We start from the raw sequence: 21,113 nt of genomic DNA on the forward strand, positions 1-21,113 counted from the left end.
AGGTCTTTCACTTTCATTTTGGCTTAAACAGCTTCTTGACAAGGCATTGTTACAGAGCTATAATATAGAGACAAAACTTTCTCCTTCAAAAACATCAAATTTATTCTTAAAAAAGGTGAACTTCATCAGTCACAAAAAGCATTTTAAAATCAGGTAGATGATTTCTTATCGATTACTGGGATTTTCCCTAACATTACAAGAATTAAAAAAATAAAGAACAGCATAAAAAAATATTTCTCTCCTGCTGTGCAATAACTACAAATGATCACAAAATATATAATTAAAAAAATGAATTTGATAATCGTAAAAATTTGCCATTAATAAATAATGACTGAAGTGGAGGAAGGAATTTCATAAGTTTTCCACGTCTTGCAAAAACAACTAAAATCCTTCAGATCATACTTACAAAATACATGATTAATGGATATTACAGAGTGTCTTCGTGAATTCCGTTCTTAAAGGAAAACCTTCAGATGTACTACTAATTGTAAGACATTTCCTCAATTGGTTAACATTTAAAAAATTACTGAACAAAAAATACTGAGCCACTGACATTAGTGTTGCTATAGATTGACTCGGTGCAATTTGGCATTTTGCGATGGTTCAAACTAAAATAATTGAACACGACCTCATGTCTAAATTTAGTTATTGACTGATCATAAATGAATTAATGACTCATAAAGCACGATAAACTTTGATTGCTGGAGACACTTAGACGCATTTTACCACTACAGTGCGAATCCAAAACAGGGTTATGTGTTTGTTTTCAATTGAAGCATGAGGTGTAGCAACTAACAGTCTGTTTAGCACGTTCCTTGGGAATGGAATGGGTATTTCTGTTATGGTATGCTTTCTCATCTACTTTCATGATGGAATTCTCATTTATTATCTCTGAAATTGTTGAAAAATAACAGTAAAAGAGTGACCTGGAAATATTGCTGCATCTCCTTGTTGTCTCTTCTAATCAAGAACTCGCATTCGTATATCAGGCTTTAAATTTCCTTAAAAATGATTCAATAGGACATTCATATCATTTTAGTGAAACAAAGAGAAAAAAGTACCCATTCTTTTCACTCCTAATTTAAGTAACAAAGGAAAATAATTAATTTTATAAGCTTTAAACAAAGGTCTTCTTAAAAGTACATCCTCTCCGTTGATACCGAGAGAAGTGAACACGGTGGAATTTCATGAAAATTCTACCGAAAGGTAAAACCCATCTGAATATTATTCACTTCACATACTTGGTTACAGATGGGACGGTAAGGAATCAATTGAGTAAAAATTTTAACACTTAAACAGATGCAAAATAGTGCCCAAGCGAAAAACGCTATGTGGCTTCCAGAACACTGAAAATAGAATTTCACGATGTTTTCAATTTTTTCTTCGTTTTGATGCTTTCTTTTCTTTGTACTCCCTGCAAGTTACGAGTTGAAAACTATTTTCATTCATTCTTCATCATGGTGCTTCTTCTTCTTTTTCTTCTTCTTCTTCTCACCATCCTGCAAAATTATACAAAGCTAATTAGACGAGCTAATAAAAGGGATAAAAAATTCATTTTCATCTCACTTGGTCAAAGTCGTCTATTTTTGGTTCAGTCAGAATTGCGTTTTTTTTTTTTTTTTTTTTTTTTTTTTTTTTTTTTTTTTTTTTTAATAATAGCTGCTTCTCTAGATCGCGGTGATTTTGGATTCCCTGCTGAGTTGTCAAAGTAGGTCGACTGATGAGAATTAAAAGATATTTTTGCCGTACCATACATTTTGAAGCAAGCTGCTCAAAAACGCACAAACTTTAAAGTTAAATAATTCAGAAACATGCTTTTAACAATAAACTCTACCAGAGAGTGACAAGTTTCTAACAATAGTCTATCGTCAGTGCAATGCTGAATAATTTGAAGGTGTATCTTCAAAATCATGTTTGACCAACTAGGAGTTGATGGTCTAACCTTGCGTGAACCGATAAAAATCATAATTTCTTTGCAAATGAATTCAAATATTACGTTACTTTATTGAAAACTAGTAAATTCTAAGCTCTTTATCATATCTTAAAATGTCAACCTATTTTACAAAGAAAAACTTACGTCTGGTGTGCCATTGCCTTCAACAGGCTCTGAAGTAGAGGGTTCTTCATCTTGAACCTTCTTCTTTTTCTTTTTCTTCTTCACAACTATGTCTCCTTCAGTTTTGATATCACTAGTGTCAATATCCATTGGAGTTTCTGTGACGCTTGACATTCGCTGCAACATTAATTTTTTTTTAAATTAGTCAAAATGATCAAATTTTAATATTACTGAATTAAATATGTGGAACCAATCTTTTGGCCTCGTGTCAACTAAGCGCTCAGGAAATCAAAAGAGTGATCGTATTATGAAAGCCAAGAATTTCGGCGCATGCACTTTCAGACTAGCAAATCTGATTTATGATCCAGTACTGCTGTGAAGTCTACACACAAGGTCAAAATATCTAACATTCTTTAATCAAACAGTATGCTCTGGAGAACTTACACTTTTTTCTATGGAGTTTTTCAACCTCTTAAATGAATAGCCTCACTTTTGGGTTCATCTTGCCTTAAAGTTTTGGATTTTTCAGTTGTAGGAAAACTTACAGTACAAAACTATTTTTGGATGGTATACTTACTTTTCGCTTGCTTTTTGTTCCTTCTTCTCTTTCATCATCATCTGGTTTCTCAACTTTCACCGTTACACTAAAAATAGAAAAACAGGATGAAATAAAGAACAAGGACTCATAATAAATAATAGTTGCATAATATAAGTGTTGCATGAGCATGCAATAATAATAATGAGCATAGAAAGAGGGAAGAGCAAATCATGTTGTATCAATGACCGTAGGCAGATGAGAGAGTCCGCATTCTCTGATTGGCTGAAACCCAGCCCAAGATATGGTCTAGTTACATCATCACAAATGTTGGCCTCTGGTTGGTCATACTTTTCTCAATTATGTAGCTTTTTTCCAAAAGAGGGCTTTTTAAAACTTTTTGATGCAATTTTCTGGTGTTTTTGTGATATTTTACATTGAAAACTACTGTCAGATACCCAACAGAAATTATACATACACCACTGACCCACTAACATTTAGATTTTGAACTTTTTAAACAGTAGTCAGGCTTGAACTCAAAATAATCTTTTCCATTTCACTTTTCGGTTCTCTTAAAGATCACCCACCCTTCCTGCAGAGTATGATAATTAAGTTGAAAGCGATGGAGTGGCTATAAAGCTAATCAAATTAAAATTTTATAATTTACGATACAAATTTTCTATCTTCTTTTTTAAAAATAATTTTGATGACTGAAGTGCGTTTCATGGCTGATGGCAATAATTTTGTGATGCCGTTTAAATAGAGATCTCTTTTAGCAGCAATTTTAAGAAACTCATAATAGAAATTACCAGTTGACAACTGCAGTCAAATTAAAACTACTCCTGAACTTTTAATGCAAGAAAAAAGTTTCTTCTTTACCTATCATAACTTTTGTAGCCGGTCCAGTCGCTTGGAGTGTTTTCATTTGGCTTGCCATACTTGTCCAGCTTTCCATCCTTGATCATACGTTTCACCATACTAGCCTGTGAAGAGAACCAAATAATCGTCTCATAATGACTTCATAGCATCTTTCAACAATTAGAACATTCAAATGAAGATTTTCTGGAGGTGGTAGATACGACGGATTGAAAGTTGATCAGTAGTTCTACTTGAAATGAGACCATATATTAATTTGGATAAATCTATATATATGAATATTAAAAATCATCTACATACAATCTCAGCCTGATTGGATCATTTCTAGCATTCAAATGACAGTTTTGAAGTTTTTGCTGATAGATTGGATTAAACGGAGTAAAAATCGTCATGTAGTAAGAATACATTGTAGGCACATTAAATGGACCCAGTCTAGCAGAAACAAACCATCTTTTTCTGCTAATTTCAATGCCAACCAGTCTATCATTGCTCCTATTACTCAAATAGGTGTTTCTATTAATTTGTCACTGAAAGTACTTGGTTCTTTCCTGATAAACTCTGTCCTCATAAGACTGAGCTGGAAAGTTTGGCAATATCCGTTGCCTAAGTGCAAAACCTTGCATGTATCCCCATTGTGGTGTTTCAAAATTTCCTCTCATATTGGATACTTACAAGAAGTACAAGCCAAGTTTAGAGCTTAAAATTTGTACAGAATATTCTGCTATATGAGAGGAAAAATCAAAGAAGTTAATACTAGAGTTGGGCCGGGTATCCGGCGATTATCCGGATTGCCGGATTATCCGGCCGGATACCGGATATCCGGCTCCGGCCGGATACGATTTTCGCGAGTATCCGGATCCGGCCGGATAATCGCGCTATCCGGTTTTTGGACCCGCCGAATAGTGCTTTTTTGGCCCTGAAAATTTCGATAAATTTTTGGTGATATTCTTTCTTTTTTCTTCCCTATCAATACAATTTTCTGTATTTTTTCCTGAAACTTTTGACTTTTTTTCAGTCATGGTAATTGTTCGACCTTTACTACCGGAATAACGCACATGTTCTGCTAATTGACGCGATCGCAACGTAAATTCCTTTAGTCCGCGACCCGCGTGTTTCACTATGGAACGCCGTTAGTGTCAAAACCCTTTTCTTGCGCGCGCGGAATTTTTTCTGGCGCGCGGAAAGAAAAAACCCGTTTTCGATGAAAATCTCTGAATTTCCGGATTCCGCGCCGGTTTTCGATATATTTGCGCCGTTTGTGTCAAAACTATTTTTGTCGGCGCGCCGCTTCAAATCTGTTCCGCGCGCGGAATTTTCGATGTATCGATTCCTGCTCGTAGTTTGTGTCAAAACTATTTTTTTCGGCGCGACGCTCCAAATCTGTTCCGCGCGCAGAATTTTCGATATATCGATTCCTGCTCGCCGATCGTGTCAAAACTGTTTTTTCCGGCGCTGCACCAGAAAATAATTCCGCGCGCCACATTTTCGATATATCGATTTTTCTGCGCGCGGAGAATACAGGGTGATCCAAAAGTCCCTTCCACCCCCTCTAACTTTTTACCTAATTGAGGTAAAGATTTGAAACTTGGGGGATATTCCTAGGTCAAGGGGAGCTACTTTTTGGCCCCCCTAAAATTTTCAGGGGGCCCCCCTTAGTGGGGCAACGGCCCCAAACTTTTAATTTTCAAATGAGAAGACCCCCTTTGTGATAGCTCGTTTGAAAGAACATAAGAAAAGAAAACTTTTCACGCAAACCCGAAGTCAATATCTCAAACCGTTTCAAAATGGCGGCCGGTTAAAGTTCAAAATGGCCGAAAATTCACATCGGTTATTTGTCGATGGATTTGCGCGAAAATCGGTATGTAAGGGTATTTTGACACGAGAAAAACGAATTGGATGTTGGATTTTCAAAAAAACCAAAATTTCCAAAATGGCCGCTGTTTAAAGTTTAAAATGGCCGAAAATTGTCACCTCGGTTTTTCCTGATCGATTTGCCTAAAACTTGGAATTTGAGAGTATTTTGGCATAAGATAAACAAATTTGAACTTAGATTTCTAAAAAAATCAATTTTTGGTCATTTTGAACTTTAACCGGCGGCCATTTTGGAAATTTTGGTTTTTTTTTTTTTAAATCTAACGTCAAATTCGTTTTTCTCGTGTCAAAATACCCATTCATACCGATTTTCGCGCAAATCCATCGACAAATAACCGATGTTAATTTTCGGCCATTTTGAACTTTAACCGGCCGCCATTTTGAAACGGTTTGAGATATTGACTTCGGGTTTGCTCGAAAAGTTTTCTTTTTTTATGTTCTTTCAAACGAGCTATCACAAAGGGGGTCTTCCCATTGGAAAATTAAAAGTTGGGGGCCCCCCTGAAAATTTTAGGGGGGCCAAAAAGTAGCTCCCCTTGACCTAGGAATATCCCCCAAGTTTCAAATCTTTACCTCAATTAGGTAAAAAGTTAGAGGGGGTGGAAGGGACTTTTGGATCATCCTGTATTCTCCGCGCGCAGAAAAATCGATATATCGAAAAAGTGGCGCGCGGAATTATTTTCTGGTGCAGCGCCGGAAAAAACAGTTTTGACACGATCGGCGAGCAGGAATCGATATATCGAAAATTCTGCGCGCGGAACAGATTTGGAGCGCCGCGCCGGAAAAAATAGTTTTGACACAAACGGCGAGCAGGAATCGATACATCGAAAATTCCGCGCGCGGAACAGATTTGAAGCGGCGCGCCGACAAAAATAGTTTTGACACAAACGGCGCAAATATGTCGAAAACCGGCGCGGAATCCGGAAATTCAGAGATTTTCATCGAAAACGGGTTTTTTCTTTCCGCGCGCCGAAAAAAAATTCCGTGCGCACAAGAAAAGGGTTTTGACACTAACGGCGTTCCATAGTTTCACTTTCATAGATGCAGGTGGAAATTCAAGGCCCGAATTTTGTTAGCTACGACCGATCGTGAGTCGAGTAAACTTAACCTCAAAAATCGCGACATTTTTCTAGCGAAAAAGCACTATCCGGATCCGGTACTATCCGGATCCGGCCGGATACTTTTTTGAATTATCCGGTATCCGGATCCGGCCGGATACAAAAAACCGATATCCGGATCCGGTTCCGGTGACGCGAAAATTCCATTTCGGCCCAACTCTAGTTAATACTTAAAATTATGTTGACCATATAGTTTTCTAAAATGACAATGAAGTTAATTTTGATTTATGAGGCATAGGCTGCATAGAACAAACTGAAACAGAATTATTGACAAAATTGAACAGAGGCAAATTCAAAATTGTACCTTCGGACCCAAGCCCCACTTCCGAGGATAGGTGTCACGGTCCATAATGACTCGTTTGATTTTAGCAACAGTACCATGATCACAACTTGCAATGGTAGAAGTGGTCATCAAGGCGATTGCTGCAACACACATAGTTAAAGTTATGTTAACACATGTTTCGTAATATGTGTGGAACAAGTCATAATCCGTATTTCAAACACTGTCCTTAAAGTTAAGACTCCACTGGGTACGGTTTGCTGCCAAAAATATTTCCTGCTGTTAGGCTAAGAAAAACTTGCTAAGAAACTACAATACTTGGGGTTACACTGCCAATACAGCCATCAATTCGTCGTTTGGCGGACAAATGGGTGTAACTACAAACTGCGTTGTACACAAAGAGATGAGCCCAGGAGAGCATTAAGTTAAATGGACAACAGGGCTCATTGCAATGTGTAGTTACATCCTTATGTCAGGTGGGTGATGAATTCAACGCGCTGATGCAGCTGTAATATCTATCTATTGTAGTAAATTGCAGATTTGAGTGGAATTAATCAAAAACATAGATAAAAATTGCCTTTGTCATGTGGCACAGTTATTCAAATAAAAACAAACAGCAAAATACTACTCCTTATCGAACTTAATTTGATAAGGAAGAAAGAGAACAAGTCCAATATATCACACTTGCTATACTGTTATTTTCTAAAATTCCAGTGGACTATGTGCTGTTTTCACTTTGCAAAAATGCAAAATTTTAAAATTACTGAAAAATTTCATTCTTTTAAAACAACCAAAAAACCCCTTTTTAGATTCTTACTAGTGATTGAGACAAATTTGACGTGAAAAAAAAAGGCTAGGTGCCGCATCAACTAATTGAAGCCTCTTTGCGATACTTGGTTAATGGATCACACCCAAGTGTGGATACAGTATCCTTGTGAATCATAAGAGAGTTTGGAGCTATTAAATTGCAATAAGCTTCACATACCTAAGCAGACAGCTTCTCCTTTTGTTGTAACAATGACTATCTCTTGATTCAATTCGATTCCATCATCATAACGCAACAATCCAGGTAACATTATTTGAGCACCATAGCAAATGGCATTAACCTGTAAAAAAAATGCAAATATAATGAAATTTAAATATATCGATGGCCAACAAGCTATTTTCACACAAAGAAATAACCCCATTTTTTCACACAAAAAAAAAGTTAAAATCACTAAGTTTCATTTGCTGGATGTTTCAAAAGGTCAGAGGCACCGTTTTCTTGAAAGTATTGAGTGAGCTAAGCTTGTGAGAATTTCTTCAGATTTTTTCAACCCTTAATGAATAAGAAATCCGATTTTGAAAATACCAAGAATGGGACCTGTTTGACACAATCCTTTCGGTGGAATTTGATGACATAGCCAGACGGGTGAAATGGGGTGTGCTGATTGGACGGACTCAGCGTAAAAAATGGCAGTGCACCGCCAACTCGATGATTGGCTTTTCTTTGATCAGACAGATTTTGATTAGCTTTTCCTCCCCTCAGAAATGCTGTTTAGAATTTTTAATTAACTGTTTGAGGTTTCCACCAACCCTGCAAAAATTCCTTCCCACCATCCCATTAGGTATGCGCAAGTTTGGTGGTAAAGGTAATAACATTTCACTATTGGTTTACTTACTGCGCTATCCTTTACGATGATTTTTTTATGGGCAGTGAGTAAATACTCGAGAGGATGGATGACTCTCCTCAGGTAAGACTCGTCTTTGTGATTATCATACAGCCACTGAGCATCTAAAATATCGTGCATTGTGGCCGTAGTATCGTTTTCATCATGGATTCCTGAAAATTAATATTAAAAAATGTCCAGTTAGAAAATGATTTCCTTTTCAAATGACACCGCACACATAACCAAGAAATTCAGTGCCAAACACATTTCGAGATTTTGTTATATGATGTTCCTTACAATCTCCGGAGTAAGATATAAGCTTAAAAAAATTGAACTTCCAACATGCCAATCTTAAGAATATTACGTTTGAAAAGGACAGTTTTACTTGCATTATCAAGTGGACTGCATTTTGCAATTTGAAACTATAATTTCTGGCTCATCTGAAAAAACACTAATGTGCATAGGGAAACTAATGACACATACGTTGTTTTTAAACCGGGCCAGAATTAATAGTTACAAATTGCAAAATGCAGTACGAATGGAAAAACGTTGATGATGGAGGAGTGAGCTCCTCTTTCCTCATGTCTTGCTGGCTAGAGGGATACGACAGCACGTCAACTTAGTTCAGAACAAAAGGCTAGACATCTTTAACTCAGCAACAGTACCATCTCTGTGTATATAATACATTCTAAATTGCTGAAAAATTATTATTTCAGACCCAATTTTCTCTGAATTGGAATATAGGAAGTTTGATGTTCGTCTCAAGGTTGCAGGATTTTTTCATAGATCAAGAACCTAAATTACAAGGGAAAACAACAACATGGCTTGATTCGTCCCTCCTCTGACGTAAGGGTGTATCTCACTGAGTTATACGGAGAAAAAGACTTGCGGACATTGAGATACGCCCTTACGTCAGAGGAGCGGCTAATTGCACCACAGTGTATCTCCGGTGAAACTTGGCAACGTACTGAAGATAGTCCCACGCTGAAACATATCTAAGCAATAAATATCAGTAAGTTCGCGGCCTATTTTAATTTTCAAAAGATTGTTTCGACTTCCAACAGATTTTCTACTGGTTCATCTTATAATATGCACTTGACTTGAGAAAAAGAAAAACCTGACAATATCACGACTAAAATTAGGTTAATCAGAGTACCGCAATCCTGAAAATCATACATCGCATAACTAGTTAGACTTTAAATAGCAGATTCATTATCTTAGAAAGTTACCTGATCTTGGTCGCCGCAGCTCAACCATTTGACCTCCAACTCCCAGAACTAATCCAAGATGGACACACCATGTTCTTACATAAGTCCCTGCTTCACACTTAAGCCAGACAATACCTGGAAGACATAAATGAATAAAAATGATTACAGAAAGATCATATCATCATTCATATTATGTACAACATGTTGATTTTACGTAAATGATCAACTGAAAATGGCAATACATAGAGATGAAATACGAACCTTCAGTCATTCATTAAGTCTAAGTTCCACTTCAAGAGCTTGCTGCAAGTGATGTAATGTGTAATGATGTAAATGATGAAATTTCTAAGGTTTCATTATGATAAAATTTTGAGAAAGAAACGAGGATTTTACTTTTCTTTTAGATAGGACAACACAGTGTTTTGTTTTGGCTTACTTCTACCCTCTTTGTAGCAAATATTTTGACTCTGTCGTGGAGTCGCGAATCTTTACATAATGTGAGGTGCTTTTCATCATTGTTCCAGTTTCTTGCTCCAAGGCAAAAGATGTGTTGTTTAAAACCCTTAGTAAATGCCCAAGGGAGGGCTTACATGCTCGGCGGAAGTTGGGCTTATTCAAAATTTAAATTTTTGGGGTTGCAATTTGAAAAAATACATACCTAATTGTTTTTCTTGATCAAACTCAATGAGTTTGTTGTCATATATGGTCCTCACACGGAGTTGTCTTTTGACTGCGGAGATCAAGGGTGGTCTTTGAAACAAAGACCCACGTAAAGTTTCAACAGCCTGTTTGATCTGAATAAGAATGGGAAGAAAAGATTATTGATACACCCAACTGAAAATTAACAACACTTAATTTATAAAAGTAAAACAAGATGGGTATAAAAATAAAAATTGAAGTTGAGGGAAAAATCTTGATAGGGGTCATTTAACAATGACAGGAATTGTACTCAATGTGGCCAGCTTTTTCAAATATGTCCAAAAAAATGAATTAAAAAAAAAAAAAAAAAAAAAAAAAAACATAAATAATTATTCAAAATTGAGAACCTACATGGATTCATGCCAAAAAGAATTAGCATTATCATCACTGAGACTGTAAGATTACAAAATATCACGTCAATTACACCATGTAAGCATGATGCAGCATACATCCATGTAAAATTCTCAGTAATTTTCATATTTTCTCGTATAAAACAACACTGAGTCACAAATGTGAATAATCTTCAAGGTAGTTACATTCTATTACAGTTAATAGGTTCATAGTTTGTGAAAACACTAAAAACTAAATTGGCGATGCTGCAACTTCTGTTATCGAAAGATGTATCAGGAAGTGAAAGTATCCAATTTGAAAAATGGAAAATACCCATGGTGACATCACCACTACTAGCATCTATACAAGCTTGGTATTAATGATTTATTAATTTATTAAGTTATTTGTTCTTTACCTTAACCAAATCAGTCACTGGCGAGTGTAACTTGAAAATCCCAATATAGTCTTTACCAGCAGACTGCTGTGATTTGACTAATCGGGTGGCTCGGTTCAAACAAACGTTCAAGCAACCTAAAAATGAGAGAAGACTCAAATAAACAGGGCACAGCTAGTATTAGAACTTGAAACAAAAAAAACTGTTAAATGAGGACTGCCAGGGGTGTGAAGAGAATGATTTGAATGCTTCAGCTTGATGTTTTTAGTGTTATCTGTGCGCACACTAAGGAAATGAAAAAAGTGCGTTTACAGTATGATCAAACTGTGTCACCGATGCAACTGTTGAGTGTTACCTATCAAAATTCAGATGAGCCGCTACATTTAAATCAACATAAATTGCTAAACAGAGTGTAGAATAAATGTCTTTTAATGCTCTGTTTGCGATTAATGTTCATCAAATAGTAGAGGTGCCTCTTAATTTTGATCGGCAATTTTTAACAGTCGAACCAATGACCAATTTTGATCGTGGAAACCGAGCTAATAGTTCAAAACGCAACTTAAAACTCACAAAATCTGTCCCTCTCTCTTAAAAACTAAAAGCCATTGCCGCACTCCTTTCTAACACAACAGGCTGCTTTCATGTTCGGTGAAAACCTTGGGACATGCATGGCTGACAAGGCAAAGCCAGTTCATGTCACACAAGATTCGGCACAGAATTTAATAATTTGGACATTTACCTGTAGTTTTTGGATCTAAAGTTCCAGAATGTCCAGTTTTTTCCACTCTCAATATTCTTTTGATTTGAGCGACGATTTCGTGGGAGCTAGGATTGGCTGGTTTGTCCAAAATGATACATCCTGCTTTAAGGTACTCATCAAGAGGTCTCTGCAAGGGCGAGCAGCCACTAGGTAAGGGTGTATAGTGATTGGTTCTGACGTTAAGACGATCAAAGTTCTGGAAATGGTACATTGAAAGTTAGATAAATAAGAAGAAAAAAATAAGCTGACAAAAACAATCCAAAGACACTGAAATACACTGGTCCTTATCTGGCATTTTTCTTTGTTTTCTTCTTCTTTTTCTTGTCACAGACATTACAACTTGACATCTTATAAAGCCACAGAGGGTTAATTAGATTGCATTTGGTAAAAAGGAACCAAGATAATTCCAATGATGCTAAGATTATGAAACTTTTTTTACCTTGCAAATATAAACTGATCGTCTGAAAAGTTTTATCTTAACTCCCAACAAACTAAAATTTCAAGATGAAAATTACCCTTGTAAAATTAATATTTTGCATAATTTTAGCAATTTCATGGCAAAAAATGTAAGTTGCACATTCTTAGCAACATTGGATTGCTTTTGGTTCTTTTTTGCCAAATGCAATCCAATTGTTTGAAGGGAAATTATTTTGTAAAAACTCTTAAGCCGATACATAAGGGGCCCCACGTGCCCTCCTTTTCTTCAAAGTTTCATTAAAAATATCAATGGCTAAAGTGAGAGACCACATATCTCTATTTGCAACATTGTCGACTCCCAGTCATGCTTTATTTTTTCCTCAGAAAATTAGTAAACTTAATTTCTAGAAAACTTCTTTGATTTTTTTATTCTCTGTTCATAGAATATTCTGTATAAATTTCAAGCTATAGAGCTGACTTGTCCCTCTTCGAAAAAATAAACTAGGAATGGAGATTTTTAAACACTGCAATGGAGATACGGGGTGTTGCACTTCAGCCATCCATATACAATCAGGAAGAACTTTACTTGCTAAAAAATAAAGGATGCGAATAAAAGAGTAGCCCTTTGAGAAACTACTTTAAATTGAACTTTCTCTTCAAATGATGATCCTATAAAATTTGAAATGCATCCATGGGTTTCTCATGGTAAAGTATAGCTAAAGTTGATGACAAATAATGTATTTTCATTGTAATTTTAAAATCATTTCTTTTTATTGCCATCAATTCATTGCATTACATTTTCCATTTGGTTCTGTAAACATCAGATATTTTGGCACTTCCTCCATGGAAGTGATTCTATCATTTCAAAATAATAATTTTCAAGATTCTTTTTGGTTGGTTTTCCTAGTTTCTTACCAAAGCGCACTTGTTGAATTTTGCGCATTCACATTTGGCCACAATTTGGTAAGGAGATATTTACTGCCTTCGGCCATGTTAGTGATAAACTTCTATCTGCCTTGCATGTAATTTTCACTAGAGAATGGGGCATTTCAGCAGCCTGGCTATGTGATATTTAGTAACCAAATCTAATATTCTGGCGAGATGGAAACTTTGAAAACCAACATTTTCCCCCTTACATAACTCTCTCTTACGATAGTAACTTCTTTAAACTCCTATTAATTGAAGAAGGATACTAAGAGTTAGTGGATGATTTTCCCAAAAAATTGAAGTAAAATGATTGATAAGCAAATGCAGTGCTCTCAATTCTACTCAAAACAAAGTTTACCTTGAGAAGTAATGGCCATTTAGATGTTTCTAACTTTGTTGTGGATTCTGATGGTTCGAGTTGAAAAGACTTTTCTCTGTGAATGTCACCCAAATTCTTATCTTTGTCCTTTTTCTTCTTTTTGCCACTTTGCGGGGAGGCTGGAAATAAACAAGAAATTTAATTATGATTATGGAAATCAGCAGGAGGAAAACAAGACATATCAGTAGGTTTCAAATGTAAATGAGAGTTAATCACTAAGATGATAAATAATAAATTAACATACGACATACTGTAATGATCAATGGAAAAATTAGGAAAAATCAGAAGAGATCAGATCTCTCATGAGAAAGAAGGACACAAATATTTTTAGAGATGGGTTTGGCACAAAGCTTACTTTTCATTCATATAAATTGTGAACCAAATTTTTCGATTGACCCATTCACCTCACATAACAAGGTTTACTTGTCAACGCACGCCTAGGACACATCTCAGCTGGCGAATTAACTCGCCCCTTCTATCGGGGTTGCGACGCGAGAGATGCCATCTGTTGGAAAAGCAGAAAAAACACAACCAAAACAATCGCGTAGCAATGCCAACAGATAGCACAAATTAACTCAGCAGCTGAGATATGTTCCAGAAGCGCGCCGACATGTATACTCGTTAAATGAGGCGAATCAGTTAAAAAGCAAAACCTCAGAGGATTCGAATTCGATTCTCACCATCTAGGAAGATGGAATGATAATTGATGCTGGCGATGGAGCAGCACACCAGAATTAATTCAATCTTAATGGTCTTATAGACAAGAGGAGTTCACCTTAAGGAAGATAAATCCGAGAGCTGCCATCTCTGATTAGCGCAGCACATGCGATTAGGGGCAATGTTGTGCCGTTACAATCGTTCAGTTACCCATGCTGTTCCTTTCATACATAGATGACATCGCCCTCCCATGTTGAGTAGGCAGAGACATCAAAATTACGACTAGATTGGTTACAGCATAACAATTCAGAGAAAAAATAAGTTCTTAACCAAAATCAGGGCAAAATACATCCGATGGGCGAGCTCCCCGAGCTCACGGGTAAACTTGATCATGGAGAGGACAATGTTGAGTTGTTGATGTTACAACTGAAGTGATTGATATTTTCCTACCAAGCATGAGAAGACAGTCGATAATACGATGCAAACTGAACTTTAGGATGCGGAATTTACGTGAAAACATGCGGCGAAAGCTCACTTAACCGTTGAGGCCGGCTGCCCCGGTGATTACAAGATTGCTTGCACAGTTATTAGAGATAACGTAAACATTTGGCTCGTTAACTTACCAAAATCCGTCATGATGGAGGAATCTGAAAAAATGCACCAATTTAAAAACACAAGAGGATTGGAAAATTAAATTTGTCACAGAAACACGTGGATTTCAACCACAAGCATCGCCATGGGGCACAAAATTGAACATGCACGGAGTACGGGTAAGCACGCTCGTGGTGTTTAGAAACAAGTGTGGCAGTTTTCGACAGCCATCTTACAATGACGTAATGGAATGGGAACCAATGAAATTCGGTTTTGTTCGCGCCATCCCTTTCATTGGCGTAAACTTTTCAATGTTTCACAATGCAAAGAGCGGCAAATTTAAAACAAGCCAATCAGGACTTTGATCTGATATAAGTAGCTGTGACGTATCCCTCTCCTTGCTTCCTTGCGGTCTTGCGCCGTGCGCTGTACGCCATATTGCCGCGAGAGTAAAATCATTGCCATTGTCCCCGGTTTTCCAAAGTTCTGAAGAGCACGTTATTTTTACTGTCACATCATGTCTGATAATCAGGTAAATACTTTTTGTACTCTGCATTTATTCGCTTCTACTATAATTGTACATTACCCATGAAAAGTTGTACTAACGAAATTTCGCTTCATTTCGTAGGTGGACAAGCCCGACTCGGCCGCCGGGGACAAAAACTCCGATTTCATCAAATTGAAAGTGGTCGGAAACGTAAGTAATTTAACTTTACTCTCTTTGTGAGTTATTTTTACATCTTACTCACTCTCCTAGTCCTCATCAACCGCATGGTGGCAGGTTTTTCAATCAATTCTCAGACTTGCCCACTTTGTTTGCGTAAGTTTTCAAGCATGTTTTTGATGCCTCAAGTGCATCAGTCAGTCACTTTCCTAACCACAAACGATCGAAATTTATGATATGCATCTCGAGCTTGAATTTATTTCCGTTAAATCTTATCTTGCTTTTACAGCAATTTTCCACTAGTTTTTCTAATCTGACCTGACCTAACGGTAATCTTCAGGTATGTACCTAACGGCTGCCATTTTAGAACACATTCCCTCCAACCAAAGCAACTATGAGTCCCAGAAAATATCACTCTAGCTCCAGTGGAAAATATTGAATATTGGTCTCTTAACTTTTAACTATCCGCATCGAAACAAGGTCCAGTGAATATGGCACGTTGCAGCTTTTAAACGGAGTCGGGGCTTTAACCTCAGTGGTACAATCTTTGAACTGATAGATGAGATTTCGTTGACAGGATGATACCAAGGAGACCTGCGTTTCCCTTCTTTGCTAAGTAGTTCTTAAGCTTTCCTCACATCTTTCATCGTAGAGCTCCTGTAGTAACTGCCCGCACAGGTCGGCCCTTGTCCATTACCGAAAATCGTCTCATAGATCTGGCTGTCAACTTGAACACAAATATCTAATTTATTTTGATGCAAGTTGCATCAGATTATTTAAATTACTGTCCATAGCTCCTGTTACAGCTCTGACTTAGCTCCAGAGCATCATACAGCTTCACACCTTAATATCTCGCACTTTAAGACCATAGCATCCATTTTCTAGCCACCCGTTGTTGATTAAACGTTAAACACTTGCTTACCACTTTGTTGCACAGGATTCTTCTGGAAAAATTGTATTAGTGCAAAAATAATGCATGACAGGAAAAAACTAATGTCAACACTTCTTAAGTTTTTCCCTAAAATTCATTTTCATTTCATCAAGTCTATTTTAAAGATTCAAATCTTCTCTTCTTCAATATCATCCAGAGTCCATCTACATTAATTTTAATTACTAGACTTGCAACTGATAGCTACATAGATTATAGCCAGCCAATTATGTATAAGCTTGTTGTCTCGCCACCTGTGACGTCAGCAAGTCTTTGTAAGCGTGTGCTGCGCCCAAATTGAGGTCTTCTTACATCCCTTAGACCCAAGTGACACATTCAATCCCTCTCATCCAGTGTCTCAAGGTGAAAGTGCATTATTGTGTGGAATCTCGACTAAGTAATTTTTCATTTGCTTTTCTTTTCAATATTTGGTGCAACATCTACCTGTTATTTCGGTGTAAAACAGTGATAAACTTTATCTCAAACTTTGCCTCTTTCGTTTTCATCCTGTCATTTGTAGCTTGTTGGTTCTACATTAATAAAAACCAGCTGGTGCCGAAACGGGTATTATTTTGAACTTTATTTTTCTTGCAATTCGGTGTAAATTAGTCATTATGACTTACAGTGCCAAAAATCTCAACAAAATAAAGGCTAATTTATTACAACTAAGGTCATTTTTGCTGGTAGTGGCCTGAAATAAGTAGTAATACTCTTTATTATGTCCAATCATTTTTCCTATTTTTCTGGTGAGAAAGTTGGTTTGATCAGATCCTCAAATTGGCTGATTTTACAAAATGTTCATCAAATCTGTTTGTCATTCGTTTTGAAGGGAAGTAGAAACATCTTTTTGTTAGTCCAATGTAGCCAATCTCATGTACTTTTTAGTGTATTTTCCGAAGGAAATACACTATTTTTTACACTACTGTAGCTATTTGAAGCCAAATCTGAAAATGACCATGATCCTAGATTTTTTACATCTCCTGCCAACCATTTTAAAAATTGCATTTGTTCAAAAAGGAGGCCAAAATTTTTTCAGGGGTGAAAAGAATTGTCGGACTCAGCAGTAATAAGTAAATGCGATAAGCAACATCAAATGAATTGTTAGAATCCTGTGAAAGTAATTTGGACTCTATTTTAGGCCCCCCCCCCCCCCCCCCCCCGTGTGTATCTTGGCAGATAATTGCATTAAAATTTACTGTGATTTCAGGATTCCAATGAAATACACTTCAGGGTACGGATGACCACTCACATGGGCAAGCTGAAGAAATCATATAGTGAAAGAGTTGTAAGTATGAGTGATTCTTATTCGTCCCTAAATGTAAAATTTCAGGTTGATGTTCCTCCTAGGAAAGAAATGTTTGCCTTGAAGATGCCCTTGTTGATGGTCAAAGCTCACTATTTACCCCTCTGTAAGGTGTATCCTCCTCCTCATTATTTTGTTGGGTGGAGCTCGCACATTGTATGTTGAGACAAATGTCAAAGTATTGTTTTTGTCACCACTTATCAGTGGTGCCATCCGACTGAATGTATTAACCTTTCGAGTGGTGCTGATTCAGAACTCATCAGATATTGACGTTTGTCTCAACATACCATGCGTGAGCTCTACAAATGTTGTAGATGCTAAATTTTAGCCCGGCAACAAATTCAATTTGGTCCAAATTTGTTCAACCAGTCATTTAATCATGAAGGTTTTTCCCTCTAAAATTCCGAAGTAGTGATTATTTTACTTCATGGGTGTTAATATCGAAGTAAAAGATAAAAACATGACTGGGTAGGTAGGGTCATACAAATGGAAATTGTTCAATAATTAATTATACAAAGTGTAATGTTTCAAAGCATGTAAGATTAGAGGTTTTACAGATAGAACCTTAATATTGCTGTAGGATCTTAATCTTCAAGTCATCAATTTGGGGGGGGGCACAAACTCAGAAAATGTCCAGTGAATCAATCTTCAAATCGATAATGAAATGAGGAGGTAGGTTCTAACAACACTCTTCCTTTCAGTCTTGAGTGAATTACTGCTAATAACCGAAAAAAGCAAGGTCCCACTGCTGTAACTGACAAGCTTTGAGTTAAGACTCGTGTGAGAGGCACTACCTGTCAAGTCCATGGAACCTGATTTTTTGATGGGATTCTGTTGTGTGATGTGATTAAGTCATGTGCGATACTGAGATAGCTGATTATATTTCTCTGGATGAAGGGAACTTTTCTTGCTTAATAATTTCAAGTATAATTCATTTGTAGAGTTTTTTATGTTGTTTGTACACAAAGATATTCTAAGCGTGTGTCCAGTTAGAATTGAATAATAAGAAGAATATAGAGAATATGAAAATATTTATCATCTTTCATAGGAATGCAGAATTGTCCTTTCTGTGAAAATTAACTAAAACCTGGATTTGTGTCGAAGACTCGCATTCTCGTAGATTTCAGTCCATCCAGAACCCTCTTGTGGGACGGACCAGTACAGCAATCCCAAACTCTCTGCACCTATGATTTTTCACTGGGTTGGTTTAGGATCGGTTGAATTTTTAGTGTATCCTCATGTGCAAGAAGATTCTGGAATTCAGCTTCTCTGCCATGCTAGGGAAGATTAGAGTCCCTCTATACTGAGAGTTAAGACAATACAAATCCATTTCTGATTGGTGCCTGTATTTTAGGCCTCCACGGTGTCACAAACAGGAATAAAGATTACATTTTCACTGTTTGCAAAGATTAAAAACTGAAATGGACCGGGAAATTGGGAGCACGGCAAGGAACAAACGAAATGGAAGAAGAAATAGAGACAAGAATTTGGGAATGAGTTGATCAAAGATTACGAAAAATGTTCAATTGAGTGTAATCTTTATATCCGTTAGCGACATCCATGAGCCACTTTGTCTCAACTCTCTTGATAAAGGGACTCTAGGAAAGAACGCCGAAAAATGATCTAACTTTGCCAAAAGTTCCTTTGACAAATCACAAATTTTGGGGAAACTTTGTAACTATTTCTCTTCCGATTTTTCGAGAATTTTGTCTATTTTGATGTAAGATTTGATGTAAAGTTTCTGAAATATTAAAGGAGAAATATTCATAACTTTCTTTAAAAATAAATATTTTCTGAAAAGATCTTTGGAAACATCAGAATCGTCTTACAGCGTTTTTCCTTAGCATAGTAGTCCTGAGATACCTTTTTAGTTATTACTGAGTGCTTTATCCCAAGAATGTTCAAGATTCTTGACTGTTGGGTCTTAAAATTGGTATCACTTCTATTAAAGCAAGGTTTATTGTTTCTCTATTTTTCAGGGTGTCCCAGTAACCTCTCTCAGATTTCTGTACGAAGGAAGAAGAATTCACGATGATGAAACTCCTAAACAGGTACATTTCATTTTTCAACTCTTGAAATCATAAAATAGAAAAGGCTATTATGGTGGATTACACAGTTGTCTCATTCGATTTCCTACATTAGTCCTGATTAAGGGGATAAATGGGAGTAAACATTATGTCCCTCTTTTTTTTTGGAGGGCTTGTCAGAAGACTTTTTTCCATCATTTTTCAAATTTTTTTGTCTCTTAAGTCTCCAATTATTGGTGATTCTTTTCTCCCTGATTAACAAAGCTAGAATGTTGCGCAGTAGCTGTTAGGGATCTTGAAGCTTCTTTTATTAAGATCCATGAATCATCAAGATCATTTCCAAACACTTTCTTTGTACTTTTTCAAACAAAAATTTCCTCAGCAACTAGACGATCTTTAAATTGCATGATTGGATAAGATTTGCACCAGTGCCCACCTCGTTTCCTCTATGTAGACCGGGAACCAGATCACTGTGGCTTTTGATTCTCATGAAAAAGAAATTTGTATATTTTGCTCCGCGAAGAGAGTGAAGATATTCACCCACCGAAAACAGAATCTTCCTCTTTCTGTTTGCCATGGTATGAAAAAGAGGGTTTGTTTTGAATCTAACGAAAGTAAACTTATTACTTAATCTGTAACTTTTTATAGCTCTTTTAGGAAGATCTGAAAGGGCAACTACTTAAAATTTTCATGGCATTTTAGAAAGCCTAAGTCTGTTCAGTTGCCCATTTGTACATTTGTACAGGATTTTTCATTTCATAGTGAATAAATTCTTTGTGTTGCAGCTTGAAATGGAGAATGATGACATCATTGAGGTCTATCAGGAACAAACCGGTGGCAAATGTCTACACTAAAAATTATTGTCTATCACCTACCACAATTTTTTTTTTTTTTTATTTTTTTTTACACTCATTCCTCTTATTTATATTTTATGTGTAAGCCTATCTGTTGTCTGCAGTATCCGTAAGGAATCATGTTTATTGAAATTAGTTATTGCTGAAGAATTCTCCTGGTTTCTTCGGTCCAATTTATTTGATCTAATTGATTTTGGCTACAAGTGCGAGTCCTTATTTCAACAAATTTAAGTAGTCCTTTTTTTTTCTTTTTGTATGCAAAGTATCTCTCATTCTCATCCTTGTATATTACTGTCTAGTTCCTGATACCTTGGAAAAACAATGAACCTTACACTCCACTTTTTTCAATCTTACTTTTTTTGTATTTTGTATTTTATCTCTTTAACTTTAGAAATATAATCAGTCTGTAAATACATTAAAGAGTTCCTTCATTTCAAAACTTCGTCTTCATCGCAAACATCGATTGGATAAAACAGAACGTAATACTGGAAAGAAGAAATATTTGATTAAAAACCAAATTTCATCATTGAATTGTCATAGTTTTGTTGGTGTTCATTGAAGATCAAGAAACTTGCCAATTTGGAGTCTC

The 21,113-nt window shown here is 36.4% G+C and overlaps 2 protein-coding genes across 3 annotated transcripts in view; one reads left to right on the forward strand and one right to left on the reverse strand.

Annotated features, from left to right (window-relative positions):
- LOC109042807 (small ubiquitin-related modifier) overlaps nt 1-20,944 on the forward strand; it is a 112,793-nt gene extending 91,849 nt beyond the window's left edge. Inside the window, exons 2-6 of one of the 2 annotated variants that reach the window (XM_072300254.1) lie at nt 15,207-15,280; nt 15,377-15,445; nt 17,548-17,625; nt 19,623-19,694; nt 20,456-20,944. In XM_072300254.1, the coding sequence (XP_072156355.1) occupies nt 15,266-15,280; nt 15,377-15,445; nt 17,548-17,625; nt 19,623-19,694; nt 20,456-20,524 (303 nt within the window). In that variant the 5' untranslated portion in view covers nt 15,207-15,265 and the 3' untranslated portion in view covers nt 20,525-20,944. Of the gene's footprint in view, nt 1-15,132; nt 15,281-15,376; nt 15,446-17,547; nt 17,626-19,622; nt 19,695-20,455 lie in introns of those variants that run through there. The other variant, XM_019059732.2, reaches the window with a different exon arrangement.
- Nucleotides 78-14,979, reverse strand: Nop60B (dyskerin pseudouridine synthase 1 Nop60B). The gene is made up of 13 exons (XM_019059729.2): nt 14,781-14,979; nt 13,480-13,619; nt 11,757-11,973; nt 11,039-11,154; nt 10,253-10,388; nt 9,616-9,729; nt 8,399-8,559; nt 7,723-7,843; nt 6,762-6,880; nt 3,471-3,574; nt 2,634-2,700; nt 2,078-2,233; nt 78-1,499 (listed from the first exon to the last, which is right to left on the reverse strand). Exons 1-13 carry the CDS (start codon nt 14,791-14,793, stop codon nt 1,446-1,448), a joined length of 1,518 nt encoding a protein of 505 aa, XP_018915274.2. The 5' UTR covers nt 14,794-14,979; the 3' UTR covers nt 78-1,445.
- Nucleotides 20,945-21,113: the final 169 nt, after the last annotated feature.

Source organism: Bemisia tabaci, chromosome 5 (assembly GCF_918797505.1).
Source record: "Bemisia tabaci chromosome 5, PGI_BMITA_v3".
NCBI classification, from domain to species: domain Eukaryota; kingdom Metazoa; phylum Arthropoda; class Insecta; order Hemiptera; family Aleyrodidae; genus Bemisia; species Bemisia tabaci.